This window comes from Penicillium nucicola (genome assembly GCF_028828085.1).
Source record: "Penicillium nucicola strain IBT 29836 chromosome Unknown utg000010l, whole genome shotgun sequence".
NCBI classification, from domain to species: Eukaryota; Fungi; Ascomycota; class Eurotiomycetes; order Eurotiales; family Aspergillaceae; genus Penicillium; species Penicillium nucicola.
Window position 1 is genome coordinate 5,740,769 of NW_026643134.1, and position 15,200 is coordinate 5,755,968.

At 50.4% G+C, this 15,200-nt stretch overlaps 5 protein-coding genes across 5 annotated transcripts; 3 read left to right on the forward strand and 2 right to left on the reverse strand.

Moving 5' to 3' along the window:
- Nucleotides 1-81: 81 nt before the first annotated feature.
- N7511_010741 (pyridoxal phosphate-dependent decarboxylase family protein) lies at nt 82-1,856 on the forward strand (the record flags this gene model as incomplete). Its single annotated transcript, XM_057133118.1, has 2 exons — nt 82-129; nt 222-1,856. 2 exons carry the CDS (start codon nt 82-84, stop codon nt 1,854-1,856), a joined length of 1,683 nt encoding a protein of 560 aa, XP_056981106.1.
- Nucleotides 1,857-2,038: 182 nt separating this feature from the next.
- On the reverse strand, nt 2,039-4,711 carry N7511_010742 (RINT-1 family protein; the record flags this gene model as incomplete). Its single annotated transcript, XM_057133119.1, has 5 exons — nt 2,039-3,646; nt 3,698-3,842; nt 3,896-4,201; nt 4,255-4,502; nt 4,565-4,711. The coding sequence occupies 5 exons, from the start codon at nt 4,709-4,711 to the stop codon at nt 2,039-2,041; spliced, it is 2,454 nt and encodes an 817-aa protein (XP_056981107.1).
- Nucleotides 4,712-4,846: 135 nt separating this feature from the next.
- Nucleotides 4,847-7,378, forward strand: N7511_010743 (putative DNA ligase I; the record flags this gene model as incomplete). Its single annotated transcript, XM_057133120.1, has 1 exon — nt 4,847-7,378. The coding sequence occupies one exon, from the start codon at nt 4,847-4,849 to the stop codon at nt 7,376-7,378; it is 2,532 nt and encodes an 843-aa protein (XP_056981108.1).
- A 1,216-nt stretch (nt 7,379-8,594) lies between these two features.
- Nucleotides 8,595-9,781, reverse strand: N7511_010744 (uncharacterized protein; the record flags this gene model as incomplete). The annotated part of the gene is made up of 2 exons (XM_057133121.1): nt 8,595-9,602; nt 9,722-9,781. The coding sequence occupies 2 exons, from the start codon at nt 9,779-9,781 to the stop codon at nt 8,595-8,597; spliced, it is 1,068 nt and encodes a 355-aa protein (XP_056981109.1).
- A 1,959-nt stretch (nt 9,782-11,740) lies between these two features.
- On the forward strand, nt 11,741-14,277 carry N7511_010745 (zinc metalloproteinase family protein; the record flags this gene model as incomplete). The annotated part of the gene is made up of 4 exons (XM_057133122.1): nt 11,741-12,013; nt 12,090-12,185; nt 12,261-14,128; nt 14,181-14,277. 4 exons carry the CDS (start codon nt 11,741-11,743, stop codon nt 14,275-14,277), a joined length of 2,334 nt encoding a protein of 777 aa, XP_056981110.1.
- Nucleotides 14,278-15,200: the final 923 nt, after the last annotated feature.

Consider the following 15,200-nt stretch of genomic DNA (forward strand, 5'->3'; position numbering starts at 1 on the left):
TTCTTCATCTATTTTCTTTCTTCTTCTTCACTCTTCAATTGTCTTTGCTTTTGTACATATTCAAGGTGAGCAATTGCACAAATGTCGGGCATTGCGCCGTCCACCAACCGCGCCGAAGAAGTGCAAAACGTGAGTCAACTTAGTGCGCAATGATCTACATTCCGGCATATCCTCTTTTTTTTTTTTTACATTACCCATGAACTAACATGTCAATCGCATAGCTTCTGAAAGCAGTCGAAGACCTCCTTATCCCATTTATTCGATCCGCAGACGAAAATCCCAACGGGTCCTCAAAAAAGAATGGCGCCAACGGACACACTGGACTGGCAGGAACATCGCTGGTGGACTATAAGAAGCCAGAAGAACTGCGGGAAGTTCTCCAGCTCGACATCCCAGAGAATGGCACGGGGCAAGATGGTCTGATTGAGACCTTACAAAAGGTTTTGCAATACTCAGTCAACACCTGGCACCAAGGCTTCTTGGACAAGCTCTATGCGTCTACCAATGCCCCCGGTGTCGCGGCAGAGCTCATCCTCGCTACCTTGAACACCAACGTGCACGTTTACCAGGTCTCACCTGCGCTAACAGTGATTGAGAAATTCACTGGTCAGCGCCTGGCGAACCTCTTTGGATTGAACGGACCCCGGGCTGGAGGTATCTCTGTTCAAGGAGGATCAGCATCGAACACCACCTCCGTTGTCATTGCGCGCAACAACCTCTATCCCAGTACAAAGACGGACGGTAATGGTGACTACAAGTTTGTGCTCTTCACCAGCGCCCATGGCCACTACAGTGTAGAAAAGGCAGCACAGATGCTCGGATTCGGCAGCAGTGCTGTGTGGCCCGTTCCCATCGACAGTGTAGGCCGCATGATTCCAGCTGAATTAGAAAAGCTGGCCCAGAAGGCTCAGAGCGAAGGCCGGACCCCATTCTACGTTAATGCTACTGCGGGCACAACTGTCTTGGGCTCTTTCGATCCTTTCAACGAGATTGCTGCCATCTGCCAGAAGTATAACATGTGGTTCCACATTGACGGTTCATGGGGTGGCTCGTTCGTCTTCTCCGAGCGACAGAAGTATAAGCTGGCCGGTGCAGAGAAGGCGAACAGTATCGCCATCAACCCGCACAAAATGCTCGGCGTCCCTGTGACATGCTCATTTCTACTTGCGTCGGACATGCGCCAATTCCACAAGGCAAACACCCTCCCCGCTGGATATCTATTCCACAACGAAGACACTGAACCCACAACCAATGGCGACGGGGAATCAGAGTTGGAAGTTGACTCGCCGGAAGTGTGGGATCTGGCAGACCTCACCCTTCAATGTGGCCGTCGCGCCGACTCCCTGAAGCTATTTTTGGGCTGGACATATTACGGTAGCAAGGGCTACGAGCAACAGATCGACACGGCATGCGATGTTGCTGCACACTTGGCTAACACCATCGACCAACATCCCGATTTTACTCTGATCAGTGAGAATCCCCCGCCTTGTCTGCAAGTGTGCTTCTACTACACGCCTGGCAAAGAATATGTCTACCCACGCGGCATCGTCTCAAACGAAGCTCAGCGCGCGAAGAACAATAGCAAGGTCACCGAACAAGTGACTCATGCCATTGTTCCCAAGGGTTTCATGGTGGACTTTGCGCCTCCCAGTGGCGATGAAGATGCTATTGGAAATGGAAAGTTCTTCCGCTGTGTGGTCAATGTCCAAACAACCACAGAGACTGTCGATTCGCTTGTTCACGCCATTGAAGAAGTTGGTCCTGGTATTATCGAGGGATTGAAGTCCAGTAACTCGGCCGTTCCTCAAAAGCGACCTGGTGAACATGGACATGGGCCTGTGGTTCATCGTTCTTGAGCGGCCATATGCTATCACGTCTGTGACTTTTCATACTTTCACTTTTAGAAATTTTAGATACGAGAAACGGGACATGATGTACAAGACTCAGGTCAATTGGAGCAGATAATCTGGTGAGCTGGGAGAATGACCTAGAAGAAATGGGAGTAACATGGGTATAGATTGGATTGCTATCGAAACTATTAATTGCCTATCTCGACTCTGCGCTCTAACACAGACCGAGCCTCGGCCTCAGATAGGGAATCAATTTCGAGTTCAGCAAGGACACCTCGTGCGCTCTCATTATCCCTGAAAAGCCTCGTTTCCACATCCCACAGTCCCAATGCCGCATCATCCTTTGCAGGGGCGTCGCCATCTTGCTCGGCGGCACTCAAACAAAGAATACGTAATCCTTCGGTGAGTTTCTTGATAGTACGCATGGAGATTCCTGTGTTGTTGGATGTTCCCAAGGCGGAATCCACCACGCTACAAAGATGATCGACATCGCTGGCAAGCTGGGCCGCTCCGGTTGTAGAAAATGTGTTCTTAGTCAAGACGTTGTCCCAGATATAAGTCTGAAGGGACAAAAGAAGGTGGCGTGAGACTCGTCGCAATGGTGCGGTTCCCAGTGCGTGAGATAGGAAGGAGAGCTGGGTAGACAATGTACGCATAGCATGGGCGAGATCAGAAGATGGGGAAAGAGGAGATGCCGTCGCCGTGGCGGAGGGGGTTGAGAGTGTAGCCCAGGTGGATACCCGGGAGTAGGGCTTCAAAGCAACGAGGATGTTGGACGATAGAGTGGAGGTGATGACGCTTTCGGAGCGGAGTCGTAGACGACGGTAGGCGGAGGCTGTTTCATCGAAGAGGGCACCGTCTGACGAGGTCTCTGTGTGTGTACCATTGTTGTTGACGACGGATGAGGTACGCGACGCAACTTCCGCGATGGACATAGTGCCAGCCACATTTCTACCGTTGTCTCGGTTCTGTAGAACCCGATCCTGAAGCTCGGACCAGAGCTCAACGAAGAATACATCGTTGCTCCAATCTTCCATCTTCTTCTCCAGGTACTCGGCGCTGCCAAAGACCCTGCAGAGTCGCTCCAGGCCGGCGACACCTTCCACGCTGGCTTGTCCGTCAGCTCTCTGCACAGTACGTCCAAGCGTCGACGTCATTGCAAGATATGCTTCTAGGGCAGAATAGAGACGTTCGTGGAATTGGTCGAAAATTGTAATTTGGATGTCAATCAGGAAGCGCAGCTTCTGGCTGAAAGATGATAAAGGCTGGTAGCGCTCAGTAATGGTTTCGAGAAGGTCATTCACTCGAATTGCAGCTTTGGTCGGCTTCGTTGCTGTGATTTCCATGCCATCGTAATCGATCTCTCCGCTGTCTGCCGTGTCGATTATGTCTTTGTATCGCGCCAGCGCAAAGTCTTTCTCGACCTGAAGCCATCGATCATACCAGCCCTGTCTTGTCAATACTTCCCAGGTCATGCCCTTCCAATTGTCATCCGCATATGGGTCTGGTAGATAATTCCACGTTTCCCGTATCTCATTATCGAAGTTCATCAATTCGTGAATGAAGTGGCTGAGCAATTGAGGGTAGTTGGAGATCTGAGGGAGGAACAAGCTGATCTTCTGGGTTAACATCGGAATCAATGCAGTAATGAAACTGTGTGACGCATTATAGAAGTTCCATTCCAGACTCGAACCAAGAGTTTGAGCTTTTTCGTCAAGGATAGGCTGCAAATAGGTCACAAAGAACCCGCCAAATTGATTGATCAGGTCCATGACGTGTGAGAGGAAATATTCCGGCTGCAAACTTGATCAGAACCTTGCTTCACAAATGGAAAGATATCGCCTTACCTTGTCAAGTCTGTTCGTCGGTTTGTCTCCACTGAAGTGATACTTGAATCGGAGATCCAGAGGATGCACCATGACCTCCAATGGGAACAAGACCGGTGGCTCGAGAGCCACACCCGATACCACTGCATCACGGCTTTGAAGTTCCCTGGAATGACTAATTAGCACGCGGTCTTTGATTCATGGACGGACTGATCTTACGGTGCTTGAAGGTCAATCAAAAGCTCAACGTCTTGTCTCCAGCGAGCCAAGAGCTCATCGGTGATGTCAAACTCCCTGGCCGGCCATTTCAGCTCCTCCAACGTCTTTTTCAAGTTATTACCGAAATATTCCTTCATCTGCTGTCTCAGTGCGAACGCCAGCTTATCCGTGTAGTCGACCAGATGAGGGGCTGCTCCCTCAGCAGCAGGTTGGGCATCTTTCAGCAGTCCAACAATGGCCCGCAATCGAGAATATGGCTGTAGAGCAGCGCGTGGATCGGAGGCAAGGCTCTTCAAAGCTTGGTTGCTGGATCACAGTCTCAGTATATAGTCCTTGACAATTGGTGAAGATGCTATTACCTTAATTCTTCGGCTTCTTTGAGTAATTCCACGTATCCCTTAGAGACCTCAAGTCGTTGTAGACTCTCCATGCTCTTCTCGAGACTCCGAACTGCCTCATCGCTAGTTTCAGATTGTGTGATAGCCTTTAGTCGTCGATCGATGTCCGCTTGTTCATTGGTAAATGCCTCGGCTTGCTTGCGAGTGGTTTCGGCATGGTCATCGGAGACTTTTGTCGCACTGGATAGTGCTTCATGGGCTTCTGCTAGCTGTTCGACGAGGGCTTTTAGCTATGCTTGACGGGAGAGAAAGTTGGAGTGAGGGGTGGCACCTGTTTCCGCTGAAGCTCCTGTTGCGCGCGGAGGCTTGATAATAGCGAATCCAAACTCTCAAGATCGGCGGAGACCTGTATTTTGTCATTTAAGTAATCCTCAACTCGATTCCGCTCATGCGAAGATAAAGCCGTGAGAGGCGCCATTGTTGGAAGAGGAAAATCAACTGCGGAAGCGCAAGGTGTCGCGAATGTTGATCCTCCGCCTTTGGACTGACGTCTTCCGCAACCCTCAGGTGGCAACCATGCGCCATCCCTTTTCACTCTCTCACACATTTTATAATGTCCAGCCCAGCCAAGAAGCGCAAGAGAAATGGGCCCAATACATCGCCGCAGCCGACGCGCAGCATTAAATCGTTTTTCAAGGGCCAGAATGAACAACCAAATCCAATAGAACCCGACATCACCGAGCAAACACTCTCCGATGAAGCTTTGGCGCGCAAGTTACAAGCGGAGTGGAATGCCCAAGAAAATGCCCAAGATAATACACCAGAATCTGCCCCAGAGAATACCAGCTCTGTGAATGAAAGCATGAAAGTAGATCTGCAAATCAATGAACCTCCATCTATTCCAGTACCTTCAGGTCTACCTCCAGTGGCTCGAAAAAACAACACCTTGTCGCTACAGTCCTCGGCAAATACAGAGGATGTTACTTCTCTTGCCATTCCGTTCGACCAAAGTCCCCAGACATTCGATGCAAGTCAGTACGCAGCGGAATTGCGGTCACATTGGGCTATCCAAGGTGGAGATGCCTCTTACGCCTTGCTAACAAGAGCTTTCGTCTTGGCGAATGCAACCACAAGCCGAATCAAGATCGTCGATACACTCGTTAACTTCCTACGAGTATTGATTGAAGGGGATCCATCGAGTATCCTCCCTGCCGTGTGGCTGGCGACAAACTCGATATCGCCTCCATATGATGAGCTAGAGCTTGGTCTGGGCGGGTCATCTATTTCAAAGGCTCTGAAGAAGATTTATGGCCTTGACAACCAAAGTCTCAAATCACTATACGATAAACATGGTGATGCAGGGGACGTTGCATTCGAGGCTAAGAAACGACAGTCCTTTACGCTTGTCAAGCCAAAGCCGTTGAGAATTAAGGGTGTCTACCAGTCTCTTATGAAAATTGCCACAAGCAAAGGGACCGGTAGTCAAGAGACTAAACAAAGAATCGTCGAAAAGCTTCTGCAAGATACACGAGGTGCAGAGGAAAGTCGATATATCGTCCGGACACTAGTCCAAAATCTGCGAATTGGTGCGGTGAAGACAACTATGCTCATAGCTCTCGCACGAGCTTTCATCTACTCCAAACCAGCAGGAGCAGAATATGAAGTGCGGCCACAGAGAGAAATGGCCCGCTTGAAGAAAGACGAGCTTGTTGAAATTCATAACAATGCAGAAGATATTGTGAAAGCTTCCTATGCAAGACACCCGGATTATAATGACCTCATTCCATGTCTGCTGGAGATTGGACCTGCAGAAGAGCTTTTGGTAAGATGTGGCCTGGCTTTGCACATTCCATTGAGACCCATGCTAGGTAGCATCACGCGAGATCTGTCAGACATGTTGACAAAGCTGCAAGGAAGGAGCTTCAGTTGTGAATACAAATATGATGGCCAGCGTGCCCAGGTACACTGCGACGATCACGGGAAAGTGTCTATTTTCTCGCGTCATCTCGAGCTCATGACAGAGAAATATCCAGATCTTGTATCTCTGGTCCCGCAAATCCGCGGAGAAGGCGTTTCTAGCTTTATTTTGGAGGGAGAAGTGGTCGCCGTGGACCGAGAAACTGGTGACCTTCAGCCATTTCAGACATTAGCCAATCGTGCAAAGAAGAACGTCGAGGTGGGAGCCATCAAGGTCAATGTGTGTCTTTTCGCGTTCGACCTCATGTATCTCAATGGCGAGCCTTTGCTAGATCGATCATTCCGAGAGCGCCGTGAACTTCTTCGCAGTCTCTTTGTTGAGATACCCAAACACTTCACCTGGGTCAAAAGCATGGATGCGACGTCAGCGGATTCCGAAACGGTTCTTGAGTTCTTCAAAAGTGCCACTGATGTCAAATGTGAGGGCATCATGGTCAAAGTGCTCGACAACACAATAGTCGATACCCAACCAAGTAACCCCCAAACATCTAGCGAAGCAAACCCTGAAAACGCTCTCCAAGATCAAGCAGAACAAAAGAACGGCAACAAGCCAAAAGAGAAGAACACCCGGCGCAAAGCCTTGCTCTCAACCTATGAACCAGACAAACGCCTTGAATCCTGGCTGAAAGTCAAAAAGGACTACAGCACCTCCTCCGAAACCCTCGACCTGATCCCGGTAGCAGGCTGGCACGGCTCAGGCCGCAAAGCAAAATGGTGGTCACCCATCCTCCTGGCAGTTCGCAACCCCGAAACAGGCTCATTGGAAGCCGTAACAAAATGCATATCGGGCTTCACGGACAAATTCTACCAATCGAACAAGGACAAATACGCCCAAGGCAGCACAAATGTCATTTCCAGACCCAGCTATGTCGACTACTACGGCGAACCAGACGTCTGGTTCGAGCCGCAGGAAGTATGGGAAATGGCGTTCGCAGATATCACCCTGAGCCCGACATACCCAGCTGCTATCGGGCTTGTCAGCGAAGAGAGAGGACTCAGTCTGCGATTCCCACGGTTTCTTAAAGTTCGCGAGGACAAGTCTATCGACGAGGGTACAACGTCTGATTACCTGGCATTACTGTGGCGCAAGCAAATGGAACGCGCTGGGATAGAAAATAAACAGGCCGGGAAGGACAGTATAGATGACACGGTTGGCGTGGAAGAATAGCTTGCTCAGTTACCATTCTAAATCCATACTGTACATTATAAATGTATGTACTATAGATCAAAATCAAGCCCTCGATCAGCCAATCTAATTCGCCCATCTCACACCTGCACAGGTGCCCATACTGTACATGTACATGTACACGTACTGACGGTGCCATGCAGGCCTGTTTCAGCTGATGCGCTTGAAAGGCTGAATATCACGCCACGACAGTCCATGTCGACGCGGCGGCCTATCGACCAATCGATAGCCGAGATCATGTCTATTCTCAGGTCACGTACATGCATAAACGCACGTTTCTCTCGTCTGTACTTGCAGATGAACTGTTTCCTTCATTCGCTGGATGATCTCCGTCGTGCTTAGTCAGCCCACTGCGTCATCGGCTTATCATTGGCCGTGATTGGCTGGGAATTTACTGAGTTTGAACGCGAAAGTGACGCGAAAGAACGCGAATTGATTGAGCGACGCGGGATGGAAGGGTTGAGTGGTGGGTTGTTTCATGGGTTGGTGTCATTGTTATGAGTTGGTTTGGACGTGATGAAGTGATATATATCGAGGATGCGTGAGATAACATTATATATGTTGGTCCATCGGAAACACATTACAAAGTGGGAATTTGTGAATTCATAGTGTTATACAGTCATACTACTATACTAGATTGCCATTAACAATGTGGACATACGAGAATGTGGTGCAGTTAATCAAAGTAGTCATTGAATTTCGATAATGAACATTGGCCATCTCAGCCATTCTGCAGTTGTGCAAAGGAGGCACAGAGATATTGGCCAAGGTCATGGAGGGCATTGAGATTTCCCAGATTTCATGGGAGATACATGCCAGGCGTGAGCCAAGGAAAAAGACAAGCAAGTGAATGCAAAGTGAGAATGTCAACGGACAGGGTTGGCACAGACATATGAAAGCAGGAACAGGGGCAAGACGAAGGACTGCCTGGAATAATAAGGAGCAATGCAAAGTGTGAGAGCAGAACATTGAAAAGAAACGCCGGAGATGCAAGTTTAGATGGACTGGGTAGTGGGGAGCCGGGTCGGTCCTCGAACAGACCAAGCTAAAGAGACGAGGAACGGGGCAAATTACATAGGGGATGGACACAATGTGTACATAACATGATCATAATAGAGTCGTGAGGGGGCTTACAAGGGAGTAAAGGCATAAATGAACAGAGAAAGGAAGAAGGGAAGAAGGCAAAGAGCGAAGCGGTTCAAGGGCGGAGTTCACCGCCGAGCTGTAGAGCCAGCCCGGTTTCCTTGCCACTCATTCGAGGATCAGAGGTGCTCGGAGGAACAATAGTATCAAAGTTCAATCGCTTGCGAGCTTGCTTGGTAGTGAGGGGAGTTCGACCAGGATTGCCAGGAGTGCGCCCACCCCAGGCTGGCTGAGCCGGGCTGGGGGTCACATTCACGAAGTCGGCAAAGTTGAATTGTTGGCCTGGGGTTCCGATATTGGCAAAAATGCCGCCACCTCCAGGGGTGGGAGTCAGGCCTGGTATCATTGCGTGCTGACTCGGAGGAGTGGAAGGTGGGAAAGCCTGGTTGCCAGCGCCCCTGGCGATGCGAGCTGGGGTTGGGGAATTGGCCAAGTAGAGGAGCAAGTCTGCGCCATCCTCATGAGGGGGTCGATCGTTGCGCGACAGTCGCATGTGCTTGGGGGGAGGGGTTCGTGGAGGGGAGGAGCCCACCATCGAGCTCATGTTCTGGAAACTGTGCAGTGGCAAATCGGGGTCCCTTTCTTCTGATGGCCTGTGATATGCTGGAGACGACAGCTCCGGGATCGTTGCCTCCGACATGAAGGAGACGCCCTGGCGGCGGCTTGTCAGATGACGGTTCATGCCCGGAGAGGATTCTGGCAGCCGGTAAGAGCTCTTCCATGAGACCCGAGGGACCTTGGCAGGACGCTCAGAATCAGAATCGGCCCGCAGCCGCTTTCGACTAGCCGATAGCATGGGCTGCATCACCCGGGAGTTGAATGTGGCTGCATGTTTATTGCGTTCGGAGCGAGGGAGTTCCTTGGAGTAGGTTGCGGCTCGGAGGGGAGGGGAGGTGAAGGGAGTCTCACACCGACTGCGGGACAGCTCAGAGGAGGAATCGGAAGGTTTGTCGCTGTCGAAGGTCGATCTGCCATCCTGCTGGTTCGGGTTCAGCCCATGCAGTCGACCGTGCTGATACTTGAGTTTGGCAAGACCCAACCGATCTTGCAGACTGAGGGAAACCTAGGACCAGAGAAGAGTCAGTTGATGTCCATAGGGGTCTCTGGAAGTATTTGCATGCAGCGACAAGCATTTGGGCCGCCGTTGCAGCCAAACGATCAGGCCTGAGTTTCCTTTCTTACCTGGGCAATATCGATTTTGCGGATCGTTTTTTCAGCCGAGTCAGGCAGCGAAAGAGTCATGATGGCGAGGCAGCAAAACGAGAGACAAGTCGAAGAGCCCCTGTGGTCGAAATAGAATGGGGGTTGTGTAGGAGCAAGGGCTGAGAAAGAAGGGCCAATTGGCGCGATGGAGCCGAGATTGGCTACTGGAGAAGTGTGCCACTTGCACGTATTGGGTCAAGTTGCATGCGTCAAAGAGATCAAAGAGAAGGAGAAATTCTGTTGCGCTACTTTTTCTTTTCTTTGCTGTTTCTGATTCTCGTTGAAGAATTGCAATTGAATCACTGTTTCATGGTGTTAGATTCTTTTGTATGTTTGCTTCTATCTTTCTATTCCCCTTTTTCGACCCTCTGATCACTAGCCATTCTAACCTAGGCAAGCTACATGAATCTAGCTAGCTCTGACAGAAACTGATCTATCCAATGCTGACCCTGTCTCGGGCACTGGAAGCTGAAAATGTTTTCTCAGCGGATTCCGACATTGCCGTAGAAACGATCAAGTATGCAGATTTCGATCCACTTTGCTAGCCCAAGTTAAGTTGAGTGACGATGTCATCCCGATCTGCAGAAAAGACTATTGTACTGTAGAGTTTCCCCCATCCCATCTTGCCTAAGGACTTGTCCGAGGATGTGATGGTCCACGGAGTCTCCCGCTCTGGAATATGATTCCCTGGGGTTTTCCATCCCTGTCCAGCTCTCCTGTCGGGTGTCACGTGTGTGTCACGTGCCATGTGCCTTTGCTGGATCAGCCTGGGACTTCGTGGCTCAATCCTGCAGCCTTAGACCAAGTGAAGTCTGGTGAGAATATCGCTTGTGCTTGGAACAATGGGGTTTCTCGTTGTCGTCCCATTTGAAGGAGTATAGGATTGATGGAGTTTGAGATAATAGCATACTTGCGTATAGTTCAGCTTTCAACCAATCACAAGGTAAGTTATCTTTTGTGGTATCTTTTTTAGTATCTTTTGGGTTAGTCTAATGGGAATATCGGCTTCGATGGGCTACATGGTGAGCCTGAGCCTTTTGCACAGATAGGGAGATGGAAAATCAGAACCCGGCCCCCAAATCGAGACGTAGGAGCGAAGACAGGGAACGATTACGAGACTCGAGAGAGGACTTTCCCCAGTCAGCATCTACCACAGCCAGCGATTTCAATGCCCATGGGGACGGTATACGAATGGGGTTCGAAACTTCCAGTTCACTTCCAGTTCACTTCCAAGACCCGTGAGGAATGGAACCCGTTCACGCTTCTCGATAAGGTTTGGCGTGTTGCGATATTGCCGAATCCGGCCCTCAGACACGCAAATTCCGATCCCCAGAACGGCCTCCGGGGCCACCATCTCATTACGTGGGGGATTTGGTTTGAAGTATGCGGCAACGAGGGCTTCGCACGGTTCGCCTACAGTAGACGCCAAACATGTCGCAGCAGTCGTAAGCCTACAGTTATCGGGCCACATCCAACAGTCCAAGCAAAAGGACAACTTATCGTAGAACTGGGGCCGCATGCAGTTTCAAGATAGCCCCCTGCAATTCCTTCCAACCTCCCCATGTGGGATCCATGACAGGGAGCCACCTACGTCGTTCCCATCAAGGCCCTGATGATCGGAAAATGCAGCATAACAGAGGGGTTCAGACTAAGACCAGACTACCAGGTGAACAAAGCGTACGAGATAGGAGAAAAAGGGATGTCTGCGATCCCCCGTTCGGTGAAACATTCACGACGTTTTAGGGTGTAGGCCCAGGGTACGTAATGCTCTCTCATGGGCTAAGTTAAGTCAGCTATAGATTTGGTTAACTTATTTTTTTGGGGCCACTTCGACTTCCTTGATTTCCCTCCCCCCCCCCTTTTCGCTACATGATATGCAAGTTGGGATTCAAATCTATCTCTGTTGATTCCATCTAGTTTGGGTCCGCAAACGGTCGCGCCCGTTCCTGACAAGTCACGGCAGCTGCCCGGCGAGAAGTTCCTCTTCGCAAACTCGCCATGCCGTTCTTCAAAGAGCTACGGCGCCGATCAATGGCCAGTTTCCAGAAAACCCCAGCTCCGAGTGTGGAAGAGGTCTCCGGAAAATCATCCTCCACGATCGACACTTCCTCCCATAGCTCGATCACTCCACCGTCGTCGATTCGCCCGACTCTCTCTTCTCCCAGCTTGCCAGCGCTCAGTGAATCTAATGACAGCACGGCAAGCACCCCAGTTGCTCCCCCGCAGCGACCGGGGCCTTCAGTGCTCAATTCCCAAAGGAACAGCGTGATCGTACGCTCCCCCCTCCCCCCCGATCCCGTCCCGGGGGGCGCATCGAAGAGCACGAGGCTGACACATGAAATTACAGGGCAGCAGCGCCTCCTCTATTAATGGCCAATACCGACCACAACTCTCCTCGTCGCCATATGCCCCACGGATCGTGTCCGTGTCCGATAATTCATGGGTACGTAGCGCCAGCAAAGCTTGCCAGGCACCACCATTGTGGTGAACACAGAGCTTCAAACTGACCGTTGTGTAGGTTAATCAAAAGGTGCTCCTGGTATATGGCCAGATCGGGGATCCGAGACAACATCCGCTGGACGGAAATGTCACAGTCTATCACCATCAAGATAACTTCCCCTCGGTCGGCTGGCCCGTCACCGCGTCGCATTTTAAAGTCCTCGTTCATCTAGTTCCCGGTCCCAATCGTTTACGCTTCGACTTCGTCTCTCCCAAGTTATCGACAGGCAGCACCCACCCTGCCATTCACTCGGCTTGGATCTGCATCAACTACCTACCTCTGGTCAACACCCCACCTTTACAGCTGGTCGTATTGCTTGGGAAGGACTCTGATGGCACCTATGATGCTGTGCCAGAAAGAGTGGAACGCGAGGGCAATGGGTTGGATATGGCAATTCGAAAGTATCGCATGGCGGCCTATCTCTGGCAGGCTTTCACCGGCGAACAGATGTTCCGCAACAACTTCGGGCGTCGTTGTTTCCGATTCGAAGAAGAATGGCAGTCCGGTACCTTGAGCCGTCGCGATTTGACACAGGCTCAGATGCGTAACGAGGCCAAAGTTCATGTCGTCCGCACTGACAAGACGGTGGCTGAACTTCGGGATCTCAACATCGCTCAGCAGAATGAAAAAGCAGAGAAGAAGGACGAGCTGTTCAACATTGCCAAGGAAGCGGTACGCAAGCATTTCCAACCTCAGCCTGGTCAGAAACAATTCGTATCTGTTCTTCTGCTTGATTCCCACTGGGACACCGCATCACAGATGATCACGGGGCATGCAGCTCTAGGGTCGGGTGACGATGATATCAAAATGGCCATATTTGGATCACATTGTCTTCAAAGCTATCCATCCTGTCTGGAGGAAGTAGTGGATGCTTTTACCGACTGCACTCGAACAGATACAGCTCACGTTGCCAACGACTGTGGTGATGCTGGCTCCAACTGGGAAGCAGCAAACTTGGGTATTGGAGCGCACCTTCACGAAGTGGGCCATCTGTTTGGGTGTCCTCACCAAGAGTCGGGCGTCATGCTCCGGGACTATGTCACCCTGAACCGAACCTTTTTGACTCGGGAGCCTTTCTCGACTCGAACAAAGGCCCAGGGCCTGAAAGTGTGTTTGCCCAACGATGAGTGTGGCTGGCACCGCCTAGATGCACTGCGCTTCCGATTCCACCCCAGCTTCCGACTTCCCAGTGATCCTTATCCCAATTCCGACGACAGCGTCCAAGTGTGGCCCGTGGAGAGCGGCAAGATTCTGTTCACTGCTACCTCAGGCATTGCATTCATGGAACTGTATGCCGAAGGCGAAGACTTCTGTCACAATTTCATCGAATACTTGAACACCGAGTCAAGCCCCAACGGACTTCCCAAACAAGTAACAGTTACGGAGGGCGAACTCCGCCAACGGCTATTTGGCACCGAAAAGGAGAAGAAAAAGAAGATTCGAGTGGTAATTTTCTCTGGTGCAATGGGCAGCTATACTGTTGAGGACATCAGCCAATTAAAGTCCAAAAATTCCCTGGTGAAATTGCCTAAAGGCCAGTCCGGATACAAGAGCGGCATTTTGGGCCACTCGGCCATGGAAGGCAGTGAACCCGAACAACTGCTGTTGGAGGGTGCTTTCGTGCACCACAAGCTCCTTACGTCGATTAAGGTTTACCACGGCCTTGCATTGGATGGTCTCGAGTTTTTGTACGCAGATAAGACCAGTCAGCTCTTTGGCAAGCGAGGAGGCAAGGTCGATGGCGACGAGTTCACTTTTGATGTCCGACGTGGTGAGATTCTACTTGGATTCTATGTCCGGGCTGGCCTTTGGATTGATGGAATTGAGATCCTCACGAGCTTGGGAAGGAAATCTGGCGTTTATGGAAACGCCGTCGGCGGTTCTGGGTATGTCACCGGTTACCAAGAAGACGAAACTATACTAACTCGATTCAAATAGTCACACGTTGATCCCACCTCTTGGTTACAAGATTGCTGGAATCGCCGGCTCTTCTGGATCTTGGGTCGATGGATTCTCGTTGATCATTCAACATTGATAGCCATACGCTATTAATTGGCATTTCGCACCAACAACTCTCCCGGCTCGTCGCCTCAATACCCATACTTCTCTAATGTGGCCTGAAACACGGACGGATCATTACCATATGTCATTGGGGTTCATAGATGCTTCGGTTTCACTCCCTTCACCCCTTTCTCTTGCACTCACATTCACACCCACCTTCATTGAAAGGCCATTTGAGCCTGAAACTTTTCTTGCCTTTTACACATTCCCCCCTCCTACTGGGGAATGGACATTCCAGGACACAGAACCAGGCACTCATTCACCATTACATTTCCCTTTTTTTTCAAGGTTCTGCAGGACTTTGTCTTTGTCTATACACTTTTCTTGTTTTCATTTGTTGTTAATCCCAATCATCGGCGTTCATGGGTCTGTTAGATGTTGCATATGTGCATGGTGGGTTTTCTCTGTCTGGGCTGCGACTACGAACATTTTGTTCTCCCATGGCACAGTTCCCGACGTGTCATGGGGGAACTCTTGCATGAAGGTGGATTCCCCGGGCATATCATATCGATGGCCTGCTTTTATTCTTCGGCGAGGCCATCGTCAGTCATATTTTGTGAAGAGGACACCGTTCCTATTCCTCCGCAGTTTAGATATTGGTAATGTCACGGGTTACTGTTAATATTTGAAGGATGTTGAGGACTGTAGTTGGGCCGCGAGCAAGAGCTTGACAGAGCATGTGGCTTAGTTGGGGTTTGCTGAACATAGATCCTAGTCAACAAATTCACTTAGGACTGAACGTTTAGCCCTTATAGTGTACGGAGTACGGACATGGTCTATTGATCTTGGCGTGGAATACGACGCTTACGAGCCATTTGCGAAATTCTCCATAATTGTGGCTCTATGACGCCACATCTGTCTATGAGTACATTCCTTTTTCAATTTCACACTGTTAGC